Source organism: Ylistrum balloti, unplaced genomic scaffold (genome assembly GCF_031769215.1).
Source record: "Ylistrum balloti isolate Yb309-2 unplaced genomic scaffold, AGI_CSIRO_Ybal_v1 Utg370190, whole genome shotgun sequence".
NCBI classification, from domain to species: domain Eukaryota; kingdom Metazoa; phylum Mollusca; class Bivalvia; order Pectinida; family Pectinidae; genus Ylistrum; species Ylistrum balloti.
Window position 1 is genome coordinate 27,300 of NW_026782170.1, and position 24,926 is coordinate 52,225.

The 24,926-nt window shown below is 34.4% G+C and overlaps 1 protein-coding gene and 1 long non-coding RNA gene across 2 annotated transcripts in view; one reads left to right on the forward strand and one right to left on the reverse strand.

The window, feature by feature from the left end:
• The window catches only part of LOC132551262 (small G protein signaling modulator 3 homolog), a 41,248-nt gene extending 20,111 nt beyond the window's left edge, over nucleotides 1-21,137 (forward strand). Inside the window, exons 16-20 of the mRNA XM_060215385.1 lie at nucleotides 8,672-8,742; nucleotides 9,850-9,898; nucleotides 10,139-10,224; nucleotides 10,668-10,790; nucleotides 20,999-21,137. Of these exons, the coding sequence (XP_060071368.1) occupies nucleotides 8,672-8,742; nucleotides 9,850-9,898; nucleotides 10,139-10,224; nucleotides 10,668-10,790; nucleotides 20,999-21,137 (468 nt within the window). The remainder of the gene's footprint in view (nucleotides 1-8,671; nucleotides 8,743-9,849; nucleotides 9,899-10,138; nucleotides 10,225-10,667; nucleotides 10,791-20,998) is intronic.
• LOC132551263 (uncharacterized) overlaps nucleotides 1-24,926 on the reverse strand; it is a 40,343-nt gene that overhangs the window by 13,356 nt on the left and 2,061 nt on the right. Inside the window, exon 2 of the long non-coding RNA XR_009554241.1 lies at nucleotides 18,998-19,091. This is a non-coding gene — a long non-coding RNA (uncharacterized LOC132551263). The remainder of the gene's footprint in view (nucleotides 1-18,997; nucleotides 19,092-24,926) is intronic.

A 24,926-nucleotide genomic window follows, 5' to 3' on the forward strand; every position in this document is an offset into this window, starting at 1 on the left:
AATTATCAGGATCTGCTGAAAAATCAGTGGGAACCTCGTGCTGTTTCACCTGTTGGTAAAAATACAGTGTTGAAAGGTCATCACCTCTATGTTACACCAATAGTGTCGTAACAGTAGGAATTTCATTAGCCTTGTTAATATTGGAGCTTACACCCAGTGGGTGTATTATATCAGAAAAGGTATTGCCTTACCCATACAACAGCTAGTGGCAGTCTGGTCATCTTGCATGTTCAAGAGACTCCAGGATGCAGTCAGGTTTAATGAGTTACAGTAATGTTATTCTATGCATTAAGGATATGACATTATGAATGTACTTAAGAAACCTATACTGCATCACATAGTTAGTTCAACCAATCAAGTATGATTTGGGATCCAAGAAGTTCTTGTTAATTTATCATAAAGTTAACAGTGTGTTAGGGCTGCAGGTAAAAAAGCCAGATGGCTGCAGCTAGAAAAGTCTCATAAGAATGAACTTTGTAGTCTGTCATTTGCCTTCATTGACAGGGTGCAGGTGTGTAACTGAAATTCACTCAAGATTTATAATTTGCATAAAAAAACTGCTGCATATATTGTTATTGTTTAGCACATGTTTCTCAGGTTTTCTTAGAGAGGAAGAACAGTGTATAAAACTGACAAGTACTTAACATTGTATACCATTCAAAATAAACAATTTTTACAACTAAATGGAGATTTCTATAATTTTCAATTTGATATGAGGGCAGTGTCATTATAAATGAAAACTGTATTTCCCATGATGTGCTGCATGTAAAGCATTCAAGTTGAATTTAATAAAATATTGTACTACAGGATGTAGTATTTTGAAGATGGGAGATATTGATCAGGAGAAGTTTTTTCATATTGGACTCTTTAATATTGAGTTACCATGGCCATTTAGGTGTAAAACAACCAGAACCTGCTAATCCGTGCTGTACCTAATATAAATATTTTTTGATGGCTTAAGTAACAGTGTTGTCAATGCCTTGGAATGAAATATCTGTCATCACCACTAACACAAGGGAAAAAGGGTCGCGATAAGGGTCAGGTGTGTAACAAACTTTTTCGCCTCAATTTCATGGCAGTTTTTTCATTCAAACATGGAGCATAAAAGATCTCGACAAATAATTAAACCGCTTTATATTGAAAGTACTTACATACAATACTTAATTCATTACATCTTTATAAATTTTCTACATAATTATTGTAGCTGTAAATGACAGCTTTGGCTGCTAGTAACTCTGTGGATGTTTTGTTATCCTAGGAAGTATTAAAACAGACACAAGTCATTGTTCCAATCTCTAAGCTTCTCTACCTAAATTTCTATTTAATGTATTGTTCTCTCCTTTTTGCACTCCTTCCCAAGGCGACATGTAGGCATTACTATGTCAGCGGTGGCTGATCAAGCTCAAACTTCATACAGTGCTTCCTTACCAAAAGTACTTCCTTGGGATTGCTTTTGAGGTTTGAAGGTTAAGGACAGACTTACCATATATAGGAGATTGGTTTTCATGCATTAACTTGAGTTTTCTTTCTATAATTACTCTCAAACCTATGCAGTGCTTCCTTACCAAAGGGGCATGCTCTTTTGGGATTGCTTTTCAGGTTTTAAGGTCAAAGGTCAAGGCCACTTACTATAGATATAAAAAATTGTTTTCATACAATAACCTTACCACAGGTACTTGCTTGGGATTGCCTTTCAGGTTAAAAGGTTAAAGGTCAATGTCATTGTAGCTGTAAAAAGACAATTGGTTTTGTGTGATTACTTGAGTTTTCTTTGGACAATTAGACTCAAACTCTATACAATGCTTCTTAATCAAAGGCGCTTGTTTGAGATTGCCTTTCAGGTGGGTCATCCCTGTTCCTGTGAAAATGTTTTTCAAACTAAAGATAAACGATACTGAATATTTCTTGAGGAAAATGTTCAAAATATTTTGTGAATATTGTCCCAATTAGATGATTGTTGAAATTTTTATAGGAATATTTTTTAAGTTTCATGCTGGTATGAAAGAAAACATATTTTCATACTCTTTGCTTTAGTTTGCAAATCAGATTTTCTTTCATACCATCAAGGAACTTGAAAAATATTCCTATCAAAGCTTAAATGGTACTCTACAGGGTCAGTATTTATAAAATTAATATATTTCTTAGTGGTATCTTACAGGGTTGGTGGTGACAGAAATATATACATGTCAAGGTTGTAAACCTTACATTTTTGGTATAACCTGTCAGTAGTACCCTACTGGGTGTATTGTTCACCTGTCAGTGCTTCCCTTCTACACTGATGTTGACAGTACTTTTTACCTGCCAGTGGTATAGTGCCCAACTGGGAGGATGTTAACAGTTCTGTATACCTGTCAGTGGTATCCGACTTAGATGATGTTGACAGTTCTGTATACCTGTCAGTGGTATCCTGCTAAAATGATGTTGACAGTACAGTTTACCTGTCAGTGGTACCCTGCTAAAATGATGTTGACAGTACAGTTTACCTGTCAGTGGTACCTTGCTGGGATGATGTTGACAGTACAGTTTACCAGTCAGTGGTACCCTGCTGGGATGATGTTGACAGTTCTGTATACCTGTCAGTGGTATCCTGCTAGAATGATGTTGACATTAAAGTATACCTGTCAGTGGTACCCTACTTGGATGATGTTGACAGTTCTGTATACCTGTCAGTGGTACCCTGCTAAAATGATGTTGACATTAAAGTTTACCTGTGGGTGGTACCCTGCTGGGATGATGTTGACAGCTCTGTATACCTGTCAGTAGTACCTTACTGGGATGATGTTGACAGTACAGTTTACCTGTCAGTGGTACCTTACTGGGATGATGTTGACAGTACAGTTTACCTGTCAGTGGTACCCTGCTGGGATGATGTTGACAGTACAGTATACCTGTCAGTGGTACCTTACTGGGATGATGTTGACAGTAAAGTTTACCTGTCAGTGGTACACTGCTGGGATGATGTTGACAGTACAGTATACCTGTCAGTAGTACCTTGCTGGGATGATGTTGACAGTACAGTTTACCTGTCAGTGGTACCTTACTGGGATGATGTTGACAGTACAGTTTACCTGTCAGTGGTACCTTACTGGGATGATGTTGACAGTACAGTATACCTGTCAGTGGTACCTTACTGGGATGATGTTGACAGTAAAGTTTACCTGTCAGTAGTACACTGCTGGGATGATGTTGACAGTACAGTATACCTGTCAGTAGTACCTTGCTGGGATGATGTTGACAGTACAGTTTACCTGTCAGTGGTACCTTACTGGGATGATGTTGACAGTACAGTTTACCTGTCAGTGGTACCTTACTGGGATGATGTTGACAGTACAGTATACCTGTCATGTTGACAGTACAGTATACCTGTCAGTGGATGATGTTGACAGTACAGTTTACCTGTCAGTAGTACCTTGCTGGGATGATGTTGACAGTACAGTATACCTGTCAGTGGTACTATGCTGGGATGATGTTGACAGTACAGTATACCTGTCAGTGGTATCCTGCTGGTATGATGTTGACAGTACAGTATACCTGTCAGTGGTGCCTTACTGGGATGATGTTGACAGTACAGTTTACCTGTTAGTGGTACCATGCTGGGATGATATTGACAGTACAGTATACCTGTCAGTGGTACCTTACTTGGATGATGTTGACAGTACAGTATACCTGTCAGTAGTACCTTGCTGGGATGATGTTGACAGTACAGTATACCTGTCAGTGGTACTATGCTGGGATGATGTTGACATTAAAGTATACCTGTCAGTGGTATCCTGCTGGTATGATGTTGACAGTACAGTATACTTGTCAGTGGTACCTTACTGGGATGATGTTGACAGTACAGTTTACCTGTTAGTGGTACCATGCTGGGATGATGTTGACAGTACAGTATACCTGTCAGTGGTACCTTACTTGGATGATGTTGACAGTACAGTATACCTGTCAGTGGTACCTTACTTGGATGATGTTGACAGTACAGTATACCTGTTAGTGGTACCCTGCTGGGATGATGTTGACAGTTCTGTATACCTGTCTGTGGTATCTACTGGGATGATGTTGACAGTACAGTATACCTGTTAGTGGTACCGTGCTGGGATGATGTTGACAGTACAGTTTACCTGTCAGTGGTACCTTACTGGGAGGATGTTGACATTAAAGGATACCTGTCAGTGGTATCCTGCTGGGATGTTGACAGTACAGTATACCTGTCAGTGGTACCTTACTGGGATGATGTTGACAGTACAGTATACCTGTCAGTAGTACCTTGCTGGGATGATGTTGACAGTACAGTATACCTGTTAGTGGTACCCTGCTGGGATGATGTTGACAGTTCTGTATACCTGTCAGTGGTACCTTACTGTCAGTAGTACCTTACTGGGATGATGTTGACAGTACAGTTTACCTTCAAAGGATACCTGTCAGTGGTATCCATTAAAGGATACCTGTCAGTGGTATCCTGCTGGGATGTTGACAGTACAGTATACCTGTCAGTGGTACCTTACTGGGATGATGTTGACAGTACAGTATACCTGTCAGTAGTACCTTGCTGGGATGATGTTGACAGTACAGTATACCTGTTAGTGGTACCCTGCTGGGATGATGTTGACAGTTCTGTATACCTGTCTGTGGTATCTAGAGTGTTGAAGTTGACAGTACAGTATACCTGTCAGTAGTACCTTACTGGGATGATGTTGACAGTACAGTTTACCTGTTAGTGGTACCGTGCTGGGATGATGTTGACAGTACAGTTTACCTGTCAGTGGTACCTTACTGGGAGGATGTTGACATTAAAGGATACCTGTCAGTGGTATCCTGCTGGGATGATGTTGACAGTACAGTTTACCTGTCAGTAGTACCTTACTGGGATGATGTTGACAGTACAGTATACCTGTCAGTAGTACCTTACTGGGATGATGTTGACAGTACAGTATACCTGTCAGTAGTACCTTACTGGGATGATGTTGACAGTACAGTATACCTGTCAGTGGTACCTTACTTGGATGATGTTGACAGTACAGTATACCTGTCAGTAGTACCTTGCTGGGATGATGTTGACAGTACAGTTTACCTGTCAGTTGTACCTTACTTGGATGATGTTGACAGTACAGTATACCTTTTAGTGGTACCCTGCTGGGATGAAGTTGACAGTATTGTTTACCTGTACAGTTTACCTGTCAGTGGTATCTAGAGTGTTGAAGTTGACAGTACTCTTAACTTGTCAGAGGTACCATACAGGGATGATGATGTCATACACTTAAGTTCTCTTCTCAAAAGGGCCCTACATTTATGATGCAGGTACCTGATAGTAATCAGGTCTGTTTGTGTATCTGTCTGTCCATTTTTTATATTTCAGCTTGCACAATGTGTCAAGTTCTGTTGGATCAATTGCAGTGGTAGATGATTGTATATATAAAGAAATACACAAGAATTTAACACGCAGGTTTAGAATCAAGTGTCATTTGCTGTGCATATTATCCCACCCTAAGTTGTCATGTTACCTAGAGCTCAAATTTACATGGATACCCATTTTAATAAACATAGTCAGCTTTTTACATATGTAGCCGGTCGGTTGGTTGGAAGGATGCATAGGGTATCTAAATTCTCTGCTAGCATTGTGATTATTTTGTTTCTCTTTCACCAGTCATTGTTTAACCTTTCTGACATCTGTATATTTGCAGTAGTTAAAGGTCATACCTGAAAATATCCTCACTACCTGCAGTGACATTATGTTAGCATTGTTCCTGTAAGTGGATATAGCAAACCTTTTTTATTTTGTATCTAAAATAACTCCACCTGACCTGCTGGTGTTTTAGCATGAGAGCATTGGTCTTGTTTCTCTGTCCACCAGTAAAAGTATTCCTATGTTTCTAGAGATCAAACTAAGACTGACCAAAAATGTCACTATTTTCTGTATAAATCTGATTATAGATAGCAGCTTTGATACCTTGCACAAATCATTACAATAGTGGATAGATGTAGAGTTAATTTATGTAAGAACACTTATCGTTTTGAGTACTCTAGCTCCTTCGTTCCCTGAGGAATTTTGATCAAACTTCACACAATATTAAAGGGTCATTGGATGAGTTTGAATTTCAGGCTTCTAGGTCATTATTACTAATTATATAGATTGTGTGTCAATGCTTGAGTGGCTTCATTTCTGAACAGATTTTCATCAGGCACTTATAAAGGACCATAATACCTGGACAAGTTCTAGTTTCAGGATTGTACAGTCAACATCACTTTTACTTTCTTTTTTTGAAAAAAAAAAATCTTTACGTCTGGAGAGATTTTGTTAAAACTTTACACGCTTATGAAGGATTATAATATCTGCAGTAAGTTTGAGTTTCAGAGTTGTAGGGTCAAAGTCAAGGTCATTGTTACTTGTTTCAAGAAAATCTTTGCCAGCATGTATTGGCTTCATTCCTTTAGGTATTTTTATAAGATTTCAAATTCATTAGAAAGACCATATTAGCAGACAAGTTTCCAGGTAAAGGCCATCATTACTGTTGTTCAAAAATCCTTGTCAGAACTCTGACATCTTCCTTCGTTGAGGAATTTGATTTAAAAAAAAACCCTTCACATTCATAGAAGTACCATAATATCACAGTCAAGTTTGAGTTTCCGAGTTGTAGGGTATTGGCAACCAGGTTACTATTTTCAGAAAACACTTGTCACTGGCATTCTAGTGACTTTTAGTGACTGAAGGGATGTCAGTCAACCTCACATTCATATAAAGGACCATGATATCAATGATATAATATCACAGACAAGTCTGAGTTTCAGGGTTGTAGGATGAAGGTCACTGTTACAAGATTTAGAAAATCTGTGTTGGACAAGAAGACCATACATTTCATGATGTAATAAAAATGTTTTGATTCTTCTTGTATCATGTCAGTTGACCTTTCTGGTGCATGCTGTTTGTGTATTAACACCACAGTCTGTTTAAACAGGTTTATTTAAAGGAGAAATGCCCCTCCTCCTAATCCATGTTGCTTTCATCACAACATTCCTGGTGTAACAAAGTTAAGGTCGCCTAAATCACATACCTGGTGGCTACATCTGTTTCTCATGCATGCTGACTTCCACTCATTATGGCACATTGCCTCCTGTAATATACTTAAGATACATTCTTAAAACAATTCAGTTCTAAAGACCATAAAGAAAATAAATAATTTTGGTCTCTGGGATTAAAGTGAGTCTCTGTAATAATCAAATGAATGAGCATCTTTTTAGTCTACTATCATTAGATGGTGGGCTTATCTGTCCCTGACATTTGTGGACTCTCTATAAACAATCCTGGTATTACTTTTTCTTGTGCTGAAATGGAGAGATATTTTTCCAGCTTCAAATGTAGGTTCTTCATGGCATCTAGTTGTGCGTAATTCATTATATTGATCAGAAAAGCAAAATGGCAGAAAGGTGAATTTGCCAGCTAATGATTAGAAATTTTCAAATTTCATATTATTATGAGCAGAAGAGAAAAGAAGGCAAAACATCCAATTTTTAAAGAACAAATGAGGATCAAACAATGGTGGATGACAAGATCCTTCTGAGATCTCTTGTCTGACATAAACAATTGATATGCTGAAGTTTGAGAAGCATTTAGTTGAATTCTTGCAATGAGTCAGAAAAAAACTAGAATTTTGGAAAGAAGTTCATGGTCATGACAGTGCCATCAAGATCTCAAAGTGTGATAAAGTCTTAACAAATATTGTAGTTCATACTTAGTATCAAGCTGCTTTATTAGGTAAGGTTGGGCTAGAGGAGATGCTAACAAAATCTAAATAATGGAAATGACATTCTGTTTCTGACTAACTCTAAAAACCATTTACTGTACATGTATTATAATTTTTTATTACTCTTGTATTTAAGTTAAGCAGCCAAAAAGAAATTTGTTGATTTTGGTTTCAATCCTGAAGTTTTCTATTATATTTCATTACACGAATGTGTCTATGAGTAATGCTTTTCCAGATGGACTTGTATTTATACACCAATAATTGAAAACAAGTATAAACCAAAATTAGCTCATCAACAACTTCTTTTTTCAAATTCTGACCTTTTGGATTTTGATGTGAAAAAAAGCAAAAATAGGTCACTGGCACACTTATCTTGACCACTGGTATTACAAATATGGATGTCACACTTTTTATATCAGTACATCTTACATATAAAAAGATGCTGTATCATGGGACTAATGTAGGTATTCTCAGTGATGGTATCAGAGTTCAATTGGTGGGTGTATGGTTACAGTAGTATAGATTTACATGTAGGAGTTGTAAAAAGGTAAAATTTGCCTCCATTGATATTTTCACCTTTGATCTCAAATGAGTGACCAAATAATAAATATACTGATTGGTCAACAGATACTGAAACCAGGTAACATCAGTTTTTTTATTAATCAGATATTTTAATAATATAGTGTTAATTATTTGTTTTTAATTACTCCCAGGCATTTTCTGATGGGTAGTTTGATAGTGTGAATATGGATACAAGTTCATGTCCAACTGGCAGTGTTGATCTAGTCAAAGTCATAGGCTAATGAATCCTGCAAGGTGAAGAATTTTGAATGAGTCCTACTTGAGTAGGAAAATCAAAGCTATGGTGTTATTTATGTTAAATATCATCTTGTTACCTTGAACTGCTCTGCTTGACTAATTGAAAGTTTTATTTGTAGGCAGCGACACGAGAAGTTGAGAAGGACTTCCAGTCAGTGTATTCCAGACTTGTGTTGTGTAAGACCTACAGGTATGTTAATTACATTTTATCATGGGATGAGACAACAACAATTAACTTTTAGATCTTCATAACCCTTTTTCAGCAAGAATTTTTTTGCAGAGTACCCACATCATTTCCTTCAAATTAGAATCTCTTTTAAAATATGTACTTATTTCTAATTTTTTCATCAATACCTCATTTATCAAGGAATTTTGGTACAAGATAAAAGATCAATCTTTTTATCTCAGTATTGATTATGATCATACTTTAACCCTTCCTGATCAGCTGTTTGGCTGTTACTTTCCATGGTTTATTATCCAGCCAATGGTTGTCTCTATAGTATTTGTCATTACCTTGCTTAAGTTAATGTACCAGCTTCTAATTATCCCTTGCGAAACATGTTTGCGGGAGATATTAATTTAGGCTCCGTCCATATTTGTCATCCGTCTATCTTAGAGCTTTTCTGGCATATAATTTCAAAACCATTTCACTCAACTCCACAAAAATTTCTGTATATATTAGTTTAATGTCCTAGTTGTGCCTTTTGCTAAGAAACAATAGAAAATTACAAATGGAAATCACACTTGTTGTAATATTAACATATATATATGATTGTGTGTCTTTCTTTTAAACCATGGCAGTGAGGGATAATGTCATGCTTTGTGTTATCTTGTGTTAATGTTGCTGTTTGTATCCAATCAGTGTTGTTACGTTGTTTTGTTTGTGCCTTATAAAGTGTAATGTTGTTCTGTTTGTCTTATCAAGTGTTGTAATGTTGTTATATTTGTGTCTTATCAAATATTGCTCTCTTAAGTTAGTGTCTTTTCAAGTTTTGTGATGTTATCTCTGTGTCTTATTAAGTGTTTTAATGTGTTTTATATTCATGTCTTATCAAGTTTTGTAATTTTATCTTATTATTTAATCTTGTAATGTTTTTATGTTTGTGTCTTATCAAGTGTTGTAATGCTATATTTATGTTATATCAAATATAGCAATGTTATGTTTGTGTCTTATCATGGTTTGTCATGTTTGTGTCTTATCAGAAGTTGTAATGTTATGGGTATGTCTTATCAAGTATGATAATGTTATGTTTTGTGTCTTACCAAATGTTATGATGTTATTATTTTCTCTTCACAGATTGGATCAGGATGGGAAAGTGTTGACACCTGAAGAAATCTTGTATCGGGTTTGTATAATTTAGTTGTAGTGTTGTTCTTAATTTTTTATCCAGATAAATTATTTTGTTATCCTGATTCCTTAAAATGTAGTGGATTTTTCAGGAGGGAAATGTTGATGATACACTGACAAACATCTGATTTTTAGTTCACTAGATGATGGAGATGTTATTATATGGCTAATTAAATGTATTTCTGTTTTGGAAATGTCTGCATATATATAAAAAGTACTTTTGTGTATTGTTCCACAGGCAGTTCAAGCTGTCAACATATCCCATGACACATGCCATGCACAAATGGATGTCAAGTTCAGATCACTGATCTGCTGTGGGCTAAAGTAAGTAAAATTTTAAGAATATCTTTATGAAATTTATTGTCACTTTCCTTTACTGGAAGTTTCAATCTTGTACCTACATTTCAACACAATACCTCCTTGCAACGAAGTTGAGGGTAGGAGGTGGGGGAGTGGGGGATGGGGGTTGTGGTTACTAGAATCACCTTGTCTGTTTGTAGAAAATTTGGTACTGGGATGTTGGCCAATGAAACAATGGTTCATTGAAATTTAACAGTGCTACAGGAAGTAGAGGGGAATTAGTTGCCCATCCTAAACTTTGATTACTTTCTAGGTCTGTATAAAATCATATCCAATTTCAGTTAATTTCTCATAATAATGTTTATGATTTTCTTGTTTTGTATTTTATTAGGTGCAAGTTTTGTAATATTTTATATACAACCTTTGTGTAATGATAGTTAAGACTCATTTTTTTCTTGCTCTTTAAGTGAACAAGTATTGCACCTTTGGCTGGAGACGCTGTGTTCATGTGTGGAGGTCATCAGTAAATGGTATCACCCTTGGTCCTTCATGAGAAGTCCAGGTTGGGTTCAGATCAAGTGTGAACTCAGGTAATTTTTTATGACCATTTACTGTTGTTGGTATTGCTCTTACCTGTCATAAGTGTTGTAATTACCTTCTTAGTTCATTCTGTTTGTTGTGCTTTTTGATATGCATGTGCTTAATATTTCACTTAGTTTTGCATGTCTCTGTTAATCTCCTTTGGTTTCAGTGGTCTGGCCTGGTCACAGAATTGATATTTTGATATATCCCAAAGAATAACATCATCAAAATGCTTTGGTTGAAAATTATGGATGTTGGAAACATGAAGCATGAATTGGAATTATTTGGAAAGAATTTGATGGTTATGAAGATTTATGATAAAAAAAGGTGTATTTTACATGCACAAAAAAAATCATATTTCCTAAAATCAGTACATTAATTCTGATTTTATAAAAGCATAATTCTTATGCTCTCGAAAAATTTTCAGGGGAGCATGTAGTGGCCGCTGCCATTTCATTTGTCTTTCCATCCCTCCTTCAGCATAACGTTGCCCACAGTTAAGCAAGGATCATGAAACTTGGTGTATACATTAGTCTTACTAAGATGATGTGCAATGTACCAAATTTAGTGCCCTCGACCCCTCAATTACTTGGTATTGCCATTATTTCGAATTTCTTTTCGAAAGCATATCTTTGCTTACAATTAAACTAGAATAATGAATCTTGATGTATACATTGGTAATACTTATATAAAATGCAGTGTACCAAATTCAAAGCACACAACCCCTTTATTACAGAGATATTGCCCTTTGTATCCAGAGCACAACTTTGAATTGCTTGCATTTAAACTAAGATGATGAAACATGGTGTATGCATTGATCATACAAAGATGATGTGCAGTACACCAAATCCAGGGCCCTCAACCCAGTCAGTTACAGAGTTATTGCAATTTGTTAATAAATTCATTGTCTTGAGCATAACTTTGCCAGGATTAAAATCAGGATAATAAAACTTGGTTTATATATTGATCATATTAAGAGAATATGCAGTGCACAAATTCAGGGCCTGCAACCCTTTTATTACAGAGTTATTGCCCTTTACTGAATTCTTATTATCTGGAACAAAACTTTTTCAGCATTTAAAGTAGGATAATGAAATGTGATATATACATCAGTCAAAAGCAAAGTGCAGTGCAGCAGTATCAGGGCCTGTGAACCCTCAATTACAGAGTTATTGCCCTTCACTAAAATTTTAGTGTCATGGGTATAACTTTGCTTGCATTAAAACTAGGATAACGAGACTTTGTGTATACATATTAAAAACAAGTTGCATTATACCAAATTCAGAGCTTGCAACCCCTTAATTACAAAGTTATTGCCCTTTTGTTAAAATTTTATGTCCTTAGCATAACTTTGCTTTCATTTAAATAAGGATAATAAAACTTGGTAGATACATTGGTCATACTAAGAGGAGGTACAGTATACCAAGTATAATGCCTGAAACCCCTTAATTTCTGAATAATTTTCCTTTATTAGAATTTTGTGTAAATGAGTTCTTTTTTGGGGCGCATTCAGCAGTTTCACCGATACCTTTTTTGAAAAAGATATGTTTAAAATCCTGCTGAATTACTGGCACTAGATAAATTTTGGAAATGTCAAGGGCAAAACAAATCAGTGGAGAAGATAAATATTTCCATACATGAGGAATGTGAATACCTTTGCGATGCGCAGAAACAAATATCTTAGTACGACATATTATAAGAACCTGCAAGGATGAAAATTGGATATCTTTTGACTTTTGTAATCATTTTCATCAGAAGCAAAATGTAAGAAATGCTGCCAATTTTATGAATTTATGTAATATTTACTCATTTGTTGAGATTTTTATAGCATTCTTTCATGTGGTGAAGAATGTACAGTAGGTGTTGGAGGGGGATACCTCCATCATGTGATGTGAATTACAGACCTGTTACTTTATTGACACCTGTATGTGCTGTGTTATGCGGAATCGGCCCATTTTGTTTGATGTAGGTTTGGTGGTGTTTTAACAGGCTGGCAGCCTGCAGTCAGAACTAACACAGTTAAGACAGAGGACTAGGAGAGGCAAGGGCATGCTTGCTTTTTAAGAAACTTTGATTAATTATTGTCTTTTTTTAGCTGAAACTAATTATGTAAGAATGTGATGAAAACTCCAATGTACTTAATCAATGGTGTAAGCTAGTAACTTTAAGTAGATTTTGGGAGTTTTATTATAATAATGTTAGTTAGGAGAGATTATTGTCTACTGCTATTTCTTTAGAACATCATTATACAAGTTAAAACAAATGTATTCAAATGATTGCTAACGAGTATGATATCAAGGTGAACCTGTATTTTTTGTCAAAACATAAAGAAGCAGAAGTGAAACTAGCATCATTATCCAGATAGTTTAAATAGTAGAATGCACTAATTCAGATTCAGTGGAACTTCTCCAAACCGGCCTTACATGGGACATTTGGTCAGTTTATGGAGGGTTCAGTTGACCTGTCCAAATGTGATTCTGTAATGTACAGTAATATCAATTTATCCATGTTTAACATTTGTTTGATCATTTATACTCCACATATCCTAATGACATGAAACTTTGTTATATAGAGTGAAAACATTTTATTTTGATCGAGTGAAAAAAATATAGGTTATACAACATGTGATTTCACATTGAAAGGGAGAAATGATTACACACACCTGGCCACCTTTGGTTGGTCTGTCTGGAAGTGGTTTGACCTGATAAATTTGATGTTTCATTGATCAGTACATCCAAATTATTTTTCAAAACATCATTTCATTAACATTTCAACTTTGTGTGACTTAAAATAATGTGTTCTGTAACGCACACAAATAAGATAACATACAAGGGCTTTCTAGCGGTGCATGATTTGCCCTCAAATCAAAATGTCTGTAGCCCTTCAGTGAAACAATAACTTAAGCTTATGGCTTTCATCACAAGTGTTGATTTCACAGCCTGCTCAGTTTTCAGAAGTAATTTTCAATATATTTGAATCATTTCGGACACAAAATCAGATTGGTATTCAAAATTGAAAGAGAACTGTACTGGGAAGTTTTTAAATGCTGTAGTAAAAAGAACACCATTTTGTACAATGCTATTTTATTTGATTTTAACAGGTGATTGGTTTTTAGAAGGATCAGTTTAGAGATGTTATACTGTATAGAGATTTGTAATACTTTGATCTGATTTCAGTAGGTTTTAGAATGAATAAATACTTAATATTTTAGATTTTTTGATTGTCTTTAAATGTTGTACCTACCCTCAGTATAAATATATGTTAGCATATGTATCTGGTGTTCACTAATATTCAACCAAATGGAAATTTCTTAATACCTATGAAACCATTTTCATGGTATTGTATTTTTGCATACATCTTGCTATTATACCTCATGATTAATTAGGCAATAACATAATAAGTTCTTGACTAGAGTTATTATACTTAGCTGGTATTACACATGTCAGCACAAGGAGTATATTTATTAGCCCTCATCACCAGATGGGTGGCTGTTTAAATAACCCTTCATCTATCTGTTCTTCATACATTCATAAATCCATAAACAATTGTTAACACTATTTCTGATGATGCACTGGATGGATCATTCTCAAATTTCAAATAACAGTTTGCTTTGGCCTATTGCTGTGCCTTTTACATTTTGGGACTGATCAGAAAAACAAAATGGCTAATAGGGGGCCATATTTGAATTACAAAATACAAAACATAAAAAACGAAAGCATAGGGTTGGTGGTTCTCAAGCTTCATACATAGGTACACCTGGGTCCTTTTTAGACTAATCAGGATAACCAGGCAGTTGACATGTTACCATCTTTTGGGGTTTTTATTAATTAAAATCACTTTTTCTGAAGAAGAATTTTATTTTCAAATTTTGTTTAGTTAAGAGCAATTACAAATTAAAACTTCAAAATTTTTAAAGAACAGATAAACAAAGGTTGGTGCCAAGGTCGTAGAGAGATTGTTAGTTATGGACATATATACTATTTTGTTTCTTTTTACTAATTTTACCTCATAGTTTTTAGTTGAGGAATATCATACTGTTTGCCACTTACATATATATATATATATATATGATAGTTGCTAAAAGTTTTTCTAAAAATTATGAGCAATGGATCACATAAGAGATTGGCTGTGCTGATGAGGCTGTATGCTCCTAAAGCTGTCCAGGATGACAAAGTGTAATATGTTTTAGTGTTAATACCCATATGGTAAAAGTATTAGTGAGGTACAATATTAAAACCAAATGAGGATGCTAGCTCTACATGATTCTCTGGAGGAAGTATAGGTATGTTCCTGCCAACTTAATCTTTATGAAGGTATGCTGATGAAACACCAATAACCAAACAGCCTTCTTTGATTAAGGGAAGGTAAAGTGTGCAGCCTTTAGTCTCACTGGGCATGTAGTGCTATTTGTACCGTTCAGTACCTTGAGCGATGCACCAAAAGGCTGATTTATACCTTTTATAAATTCCCTGTACTCCCACCACAGGAGATGATGTAAACCTGTGTCTTATCTATTATTCATACAAAATTTGTTTGGTGAGAAAGACAACACGATTATATGAAAGATGTACTTCTGAAGAGTCTTTCTTCAAGGTTCTTGTCTGGCATTTATTATCAATCATGGTCAGGCATACTCTATGTGGTATAAATTTGGTTTCCCTTAGATATAGAGACTGTTGATGACCTTGATCAAAGTTCACTTTTACTGCATTTTTTCCTCTCATGATACCTTTTGGCATTCTCTTTGCTATTTAGTCATGTGATCATCACATGGACAGTGAGTGATTGGGTGTTTATTATAACAGTGCTATGTTGTTTTCATTAAAAACATATTACAGGTGATCAGATATTATGATTGAAGCAAGCCATGCCAAAGATGTCTGGCCTCCTGTTGATTTTGTACAAAAAAATTCTGTTAGTTTTATGTAATATAGCTTTATATATTTCCTTTACACTTGGAGTCTCTTAAATTGAATGAAATATATATATACATTTCTTCCAAGCTTAATTTGATCTTGTTAAAAAGTTGTTGGCAGTAGCTGGTAAAAGTTGTCTCTTATGGTAGCCAGCCGTTACATACTGGCAACTGTTAAAGTCTACATCTATGTCATATGGTGACTATTTAGTTAAATACTTGCACACATTATTGTCTAGTAACTTGTCATGGTAATTAGTTGCTGATATCTCTAATGGAAACAGGAATATTTTACCTATTACAGTTTCTAGTCGTTGAATACTTATTTGTAAGTGCACAAAAGTTGTCTAGTTTTCTAATGCAAATTTAAGAATATTTTGGAGATTGTATATAAAGATTTCATTTCAGTATATTTTTTATTTCACTTACGATATACAAATTTAGATATCTTATGTAAGTTTACTGTTTAAAAAACTGATAGAACAAAGTGTTTGAGATATGGGACTAGTGTCAATTCCAAAGGAGCCCAGATTGTGTCAGTGAAATTTATGTGTTGTTGAGTAGTTGGCCAAAGAGGTACAATGTATGTTATGTGGAATTTGGCTGGAGGAGTCACTAGTGGCAGCATTCTGTTCATCTCTCACATCGTTATGTCTAAGGGGTGACATGTAAGTTACGCTGATTATCCTCCACTAATCCACTGGTATTAGTGTTGGGAGTGAGGTGATTAGGTAGCATTTGACATGACCTCTACAGCACCCACATCAACAGTGTCAAGGACATCACATTGTTGGCATTTATGCTCTTGTTTACCATAAATATATTATAATACATAATATATATGATATATTTTCACATGAAAGGCGATATGAATGTAAGAATTCTTATTAAAATGTCTCAAAATGTTAGAACAAAAGATTTCTTTTAAATAGGGGCATATGCACCCTAAATTTTGTGACGTTATGTACAACACTAGGGTTCTTTCAGATTTAAGATAACAATTTTCTGCTTTACAGTAAAGAGTTGATGAAATGTTGTGATTGGAAATATGATGATTCAGCACTTTAAATAAAAAAAATAGTTGTAGGTTACAAAAAATACACCACAGTTATAGATAAACAGATACAACTATTCATTGGATATTTCCCAATTTCTAAAGCTCCAATAGGAGGTGATATTGTAGCTATGAAAATATTTATTGTATGCTGTACTGTTATGATAGGAAACAGAACATAAGTATTTATGATGTTCCAACAATAGCCCCTATCATGTAACTCTTTTACATAAACAACTTTTTAAATTCATGTATGATAATGTTTGTCAATGGTGCCTTTATGTTTTAGGATAGTGGTCTAGATTTTCACACAGTAGTGTAAAACTTGTGAATGTCAAGCCTTCCGGTTTCTCTGACATTTACTGTCTTTTAGAATCCCAAGGTGATGGATAATTGTCACACAACACTTGTCGGTAGTCAGAAAATGCCACTTATCAACGTGCTTGAATTTATTGGAGGCATACCACATCTGATTCAAATGCATTAAAACTGCCTGATTTCATCTATGTGAAATTAGGAAGGTGTCAGAGTACACAGGAGTCACTAGGGAGACTTGTAGATGTATAGAGATAGGTGACACAACAGTTTCTTACAGGAACAGCTGCCAACATATCTAGGCAGGCAAGCTGTCACAAGGTGTTCAGAAAAATCATGGTAGGGCAATGAATTTGAAATTGGTCAGATTTCATATTCCATTCATAACATTGTCATAGTCCATTTCATGTGATAAGATAATTAAACTAAAGTATTTTGGGTGTGTGTAATTTGTGTCATGTTTGCTATGAATTCTAGCTAGAATTACAGGAGGAATTAGAAGTAAGAATTGACTTTCACTACTGAATGTGTGTTATGTCAGTAATCACCACTGAAAACCTGTTATTTTAGTTAAGCGGTAAATAGTATTCATATTTTGTGTGTATTCAAATAGAAATGAAAATATTCAGTGGCAAAACACTTCTTGTTTATAAGAAAAATAATGATTATAAAACAAGTTTTCATAGTAATTAGATAAATTGTGATTCAATTCATCACAAATTACGTCATATGATGTAAAATATTAATTACAATGTTTGAAAGCAAGTTATGCAGGAAACGGGACCAGATGAAAGAGTCTGAATATTGTAAACAGGAATAAGATTTTTGCTCGCTATGAGCATTGTGTTGGCAAACATCTCGCCAATAAATGATAATTATGACAGCATGTCAGTGTATACAATGAATGACATTAGCATCAGTGGTCAGTACCTTATTCCTACACACCATTTCACAGATGTAAGGTATTATCAGTACTCTAGTTCTATACATAGATTTGGTGACTACTTTAAAGTCAAGCCTTCAACAGATTCAGTTCATATTCACATCATTGTAAAGTTTTACCCCTAGTTAGGTTTTGAAGTTCATTAGTCAAGTTTAAGAGTCAAAGTTCATACCAAACTACATTTGAAATGAAAGTTAATGTACAAGACATCTAATAAACCCACAGCATATTTAGTGTTTGTTTACAGTTTAGAATTTTGATATCTACATCTCATTTAATTTAGGTGGTGATTTATAATCAGTAAAGGTTGCAAATTATTCTTTATTGATAAACTTTATTTTAAGGCTATCATAGTCTATAATTTCTACTGAATTTTATCAGAGGATTCTCCAAGGGTCACAATTTTCAGTATCAGGAGTGTCTGATTGCCCATTTTTTTTGTGTTCCTTCATAAGTGAATTGCTCAATGAAATTCCAAATTTGTCTTAACAGAAATAAATTGATGAGTTACAAGATTGAGTTGAAAATTTCCCATTGCAGACAGTTCAGGAGTAATTATCTTTTCACGGCCTACAATAAAAAAAATCCTGCATCCTGATTCCTAATTACTAGTGTTCTTACTGCTGTAAGCAGGCTTGGTGCCAACACAAGATACATGCCAAAGTCCAAATAATGTCCTTCCCTGTCAGATTCTGTAATATGCTGCAATATTTTTGGTAAGAAGTTGTTTGAAGGGAAAGAAATATAAGTATGACATTTTATAATTGGCATTTGGTTGGGTTTTACCTACAATGTGATACTGATTGACGCCAGAGGTCATTACAGAGCAATAGGAAGGCCATTTTTTAGTAGAATCTGTGCCAAGTGTCAGCCAAGGCAATGGATTAGTGGGAGCCGTTTTCTGACGTTGGTATCACACATTGTTACAGTATAAGCATGCCACATTCATCAATCCAAGCACAAGTAACACATTAGAGATATGCCATACCTTGTTTTTATGACTGCTAATCATTAAAGCACACCAATGGATTATGCAGAAAGCTGATTATTTTCATTGTAGATATCAGCAGGCCTCAAGTTATCTACAACGATAAAAGAAATGGTGGTATGGGATTAGGCTAGTTTCCTGGTTATAAATAACCTGTTGTTGCTTGTATAATACTGGAATGTCAAAAGCAGAACATATGAAGCAGAATACTGCATCATGGGTAAATATTTCCACCAGGATATTTTTTAATGTTGATGCAACAAGTGGTTGGTTTGAATTTCTACAATTCCTAGCCCATCTGTAATGCATTTGTGTTGGAAATGAGAACATGATGTCTATAATACACTTTCCATCTAATTATTCATTAAACAGCTGTTTACATGTAGTTTCCATTAAAGAAATTCCTGAAGAAATCTTTTTATATCAATTCTTAGGAGAACAACATAGTACAAAATCACAAACTATTAAGGATGGGAGGGGGGTGGGGTGTTTCCCTTAGGTGATTCCTTTATAGAAATTCCTTTTGTGCTTAAAGGATTACTAACTACATATACATTAATATCAATGGAACAACCTGAAGTGTATATGGTCACATAATCTGTCTTATCATATTAGTTTTTGTCCACCAGGCTCTGACTTTTTAACTGCCAAGTGTTATGGGTTGGAATTTCTGATACAAATACATGCTAATCATGATGTGTCATACATATATATGGCACACCAAAATGTTTGCTTTTCAAGGTCAAATTCACAGTAAGAAAGCAGAGGCAAAATCACTTAAAACTATTGCTTACCAAATGAAACGTATAAGTCATAACAAGGAGAAGCATGTGTTTGAACCATTGAAGATTGTGCATATCATACCATACCGATCCTTTTCCAACAAATATCAAGTTTATAGCACGGTTTAAAGGTCACTATGATTGTCTGGATACATATTTGGTGCTGAAACCTAACTGTTACTCAAAAGCCTCTTCAGCCAAGGTCAAGGCATTCATTACTGCTTAAGAAGCACTGATCATGTTACTGTATCCTAGAGGTAAAACTTATAGTGTTACATTATTTCACAAACTTCCCTGTAAATGAAATTTGTTTCAGTGATTATGAACTTTGTTGGCATTAACTGAATGATTTTTTCATTATTAACTTAGCTGTTGGTAAGAGGTTATTGATAGGTAGGTAAGTTAATTGTAGGTGAAAACTTTTACATTAGGTTCAAGATATAACAAATGAAGGTGAAAGTATTTACAACACTGCATGGAAAAACAATGAAGCATTGGTAATACATTGGCTATATTTCTAGTGAAACACATGGAAATGTACAAGGTGGAATATAACTGATGAAGTAAACATGACAAATCTAGATTAAATCTAAGTATTAAAGGCAGAACCATGGTAGTAATACAAAAAACACAGAAAATAGAAAGTTTGTAGATTATAACATCATGATTATAATGATACAACCTGTCTGGCACCATACCTGAAATCAATTTTATTAGGTTTACAGATCAATACTATACAGTAGAACAGAAATTACAATATTCAAAGTAAGTGTGAGGTCTGATGATTCAATCAGTAAGCTGGATTATTACTATCAAAAATGGAAAAGTTTACAATTGGACAATAGCATTTATCAAAGCAATCATACAGCTTTAAATCAAGCCATCTATTTTGTCTTTCTTTTTTTTAAGTGAAAACTGAGTCTACCCAAGAATAATTACCAATATACAATGTGGTTAATTCTTTGAATTTACTAGATAGACTTTTCCTATCTCTACTCTAGGACTGCTCTTTCAGGTTTCACCATTGTGTGCTAATAAAGTGCATTACAGAAGAGTTCTAAACTTACATGTAATTTCTCTGATTTTCAGTTCTGCTGTGGTATGCACAATTAGTACATCATTAAATCTAATTGTATTTGGTTAAAGTTTGAGATGAAAGTAGGCCTTGATGTTCAGGCTAGAGTAGGTGTTAATACAATGGGGTTTATTTTTGCTGCAGAATTCTAGCAAGGTATGCCTTCAACCTTAACATCGACTGGGAATTGGACAAGAGGTTACCTCCTAAACCTGTACGGGACATCACAGAATCTGTATCAGATATTCTTGTCAAACACCACCTGTTCAGCTGGGAACTCTAAACTTTTTCTTGAGGACATCAGTTGGAGATGGCTTCATTTTATAGAGTTTCTCTTTAAATTTGATACTTGAATGTACTTTAATACTAGTACACTATCCTGAAAACAAAGTAACTAATCTCTGCACCAAACCAGAGAGTTTGTTATAGTTTTGTCTACTAATTCAAATTCTGTAACAAGTGAGGGTGTTTTCTTGTCATTCTGTCATGTAATTCAAAGGCTTCCTGAAACTTATTTGTTTCTGTAGAGTTTCTAGTTTGTATTTACCTTATATTGTTTTTTGTCATTTTTCTTCAAAGATATGTCACTATTAATGATAAAAATAAAAATCCAGTCTGATAATAATGAAATTTTGTCTGTTTTAGTTGTAGTTAAATGTTTATTTATATACTGAAATATGCATGTACATTTATTTATTTGCTGGATTTGGGGAAAATGCACACAGATCTCTTGCTGTAATACTCTCTCATGAAATATGTATTGTCTGCATTGTATTAATGCATGCCTTTTTTATATCAATTTATATACAAATTTTTGTAGTGGTATGTACAAGGTGTGAGTTTGTTTCACACATTTTTTACTGAAAATTTATTGAAGAGATGACCTTTCATGGTTTTGAAAAGATTTATGTTCACAAGTTATCCTATTTGTAGATTTAAGGAAACATTGCCGCTTTTATTTTTGTTTTCTGATTTGACAGAGTGTTAGCGCAGCTCTCATTCAAGCTGTCCATGGAACGGGAATTACCAGCTAGGAAAAAACATTGTGATCACAATCTGAAAGAGAGCGTCCGCGACATGCTCTTAAAGCACCATCTCTTTAGCTGGAACCTTTAAAATTAATATTGCATTGCCATCACATAGCCATGCAAGAATAAAAACATCACTTGAAAAAGACAATCACATGAAAATTTTGAGTTGTTATCTAAAAGCAATTTGCTTTCCATGATGTTCAGTTTGCATATTTTCACGTTTTATATAGTAAAGGATTTTTCCCTTTCAAATTATGAGAATCTGTTAATTTTGTTAACTTCAAATTAGAAATGGTTGATATATGTTTTTCTATTGTAAAGTACATTGTTATCAATTTCACATGCCCCTTTTATGGCTAGCACGCTATATGCCTTAATTTTATAGAAAAGGATATTTTGTCTTTGAACAATGGTATTATTAGTATGTTTTTCATTTACCTGTTCTGGGAGGAGTGCTTTACATTGAAATCCACTGTTACAATGGTATTTTCCTGTTTATTAATATTTTTTTCATTATATTCTTGTTATATAGTGCTTTTATTGAATATTTACTAAATATTTATTTACATCATAGGTAGACATTTTAATTGTTTTGATTATTATATGTCCATATGTCATAATGAACATATGTGAAATTCCTTGTTAATTAACTTGTAGTTTGATTGCTTTTTACTATTATGATATTATTTACAGTGTTAAATAAAACTACAATAATACTCTGTAACCTCACTCTGCCATTTTACTCTATGTAATGCCTATAAAAAAAGTCCCATCTGTCGGCTCAAGGCACATGTATGTTTACTGATATTGGTATGTACGTTATAAATCTACTAATATTGAATAGGATAATCAATTATGGTAAATTATAATCTACTTTAAAAAGTAGAAAAACCAGATTCAGTTTCATAACAACTGATTTAAAATTACACAATTAACATACAGATCAAACGAGACCAGTGGTGCTACATATAATTACTATTGATTTTTTATATGAGTTAGAAATAACATACTTGAAAGGAACTTTTTACCAAAATTGGCCTGTACCACTTGATATTTGTCATGTTTGTCTTGGTTAAGAATTTTTGTTGTTGCATGTTTGTTACAAAGTAAAGTAGTCTTTATGTGTCTAGTTACATGTAGTAAAACTCTGATCTTTGGTGTTGTGATTTCATTATAGATATAGAAAACAAACCACCTTCCCCATTTTCTGTTAAAGGTTGCTTGGCTGTGTGTGAACCCATCGTTTTAGTTGTGGCCTTCAATAGTGTTGTGATGGCCTTTACTTATTACATTTTTGTTGAGTGCAGTTTTGGTGTTGGTGTTTAGATATATAATGTTTTATGTTGTAATTTGGTATTTCAAAGAAATTTCCAACAGCAGATTGATTTGGCTTTTTTAGCCTATGTCTTTGTATTGTCTATTGTTACATTTTGCCTTTTTATAATGTAAAGATATATGCTTGTGATTGTACATAATTTCATACATGATATTTTGATCCCAAGACACCATTGTATATTTGATGTCCTTATTAGGAAAATATGGTGACCTTGACTATTCCTGAAAGGTTAATAGTTAACATTTATGATTGCAGTTATTGCTTTAAATAATTTTAGTTCAGAATTTGTTACAACATATATGAGATTCTTGTTCTTATTGAATATAAGAATGTAATTTTGCTCATTATTATCATATCAGCATCATGGATCTGGTTATTATTTCTACATCTCTCTCAACTCCTGTGATTTTGACACGGTTGATTACAAGTTATTTAAACAAGTTTCTCAACTTCCTGTGTAATTTCTATATGCACTTGTATGTATGAGGTGTAGGGATTAAATCTTGATTCTCTGATTATTTTCATTATGTTGTTAGTCAGGTTTTCCTACTCCATGCATGACTTCCTGTCACGAAGTAAGACAATACCTAGCGAAAGGAAGAGTCATGGAGATGGCAAACCTCTGGCTAAGTTACTATGCTAATGAATATTTCAGTGTATTTTCTATATGTGCCTTTCCATGTTAACACGGTGGAGGGATGGAATCTTGCTTCTTTAAATATCTTTATTCTTTTACTAATGCTTGCTAACCTACTCTTTGCAGACTCTTGTCCCAGTTTTCTTTCAATTTGTCCAAGGATTGGGAAATCCCCAAACAGACGACAGAATCTTACAAGCCCCTGAAGGAAGGGGTAAAAGACATGCTGGTCAAACATCATTTGTTCAGCTGGGATATATAGTCCTGGTGTGACATCAGCTGGAGACATCACCACTAACACATTAACACTACTTCTAGTTCTCAGGCCAAGTAGTCACACATCATTCTTTAGAATGTATTACCCCGTGTGAGAGTGACCCTTATCCATATAACTTTTTTGATGAAAATTATATCATTTTTGCCAAGCATGTACAATAGACATCCAATTGTTACATGAGATGTATGTTGGCAAAGACATGTGGATTCAGAACCAAGAAACCCATCGTGTTAATAGCATTTTGATTCAAACACAAATTCAATGAAAGTATGTGCAAGACTCCTGTAAAGGTACCAGGAGAATAAAACCAGCTGTTTCAGAAGAATTAGAATCTTCTATTTCATCGACAACACCTGCCATGTAAATCTTGGTATCTAAGTAAGTAATGTCACATTCCATGATGAACAGAAGTTAAACAACATCGCAACCACCTGGCACAATAACAAGCTTGAAACATGAATTGATGATGAGAGTCATAGAATGCCTTGTAATCCTGTGTTGAGTGATTATGTGTGATACTTTACCAACAACACAACTGGACATTTGTCATTTCATTGAAATTAAGAGATACAATTTGTAATTAATTTTGCTTTTGGGAGTAGAGTGTGGGGTATATAGAATACAAAAATATATCATAAAGAATTGAAATTTTGAATAAGATCTATGTGATACAAGTACAAATAAGTCAAATGTTGGTCGGTATAAATGGCATGTGTGCAAAGGCATCCTATAGTTTATGTTCTGTGAAATCCTTTGAATCTCAGCTTAATGTACTTGTACAACACAGCTGT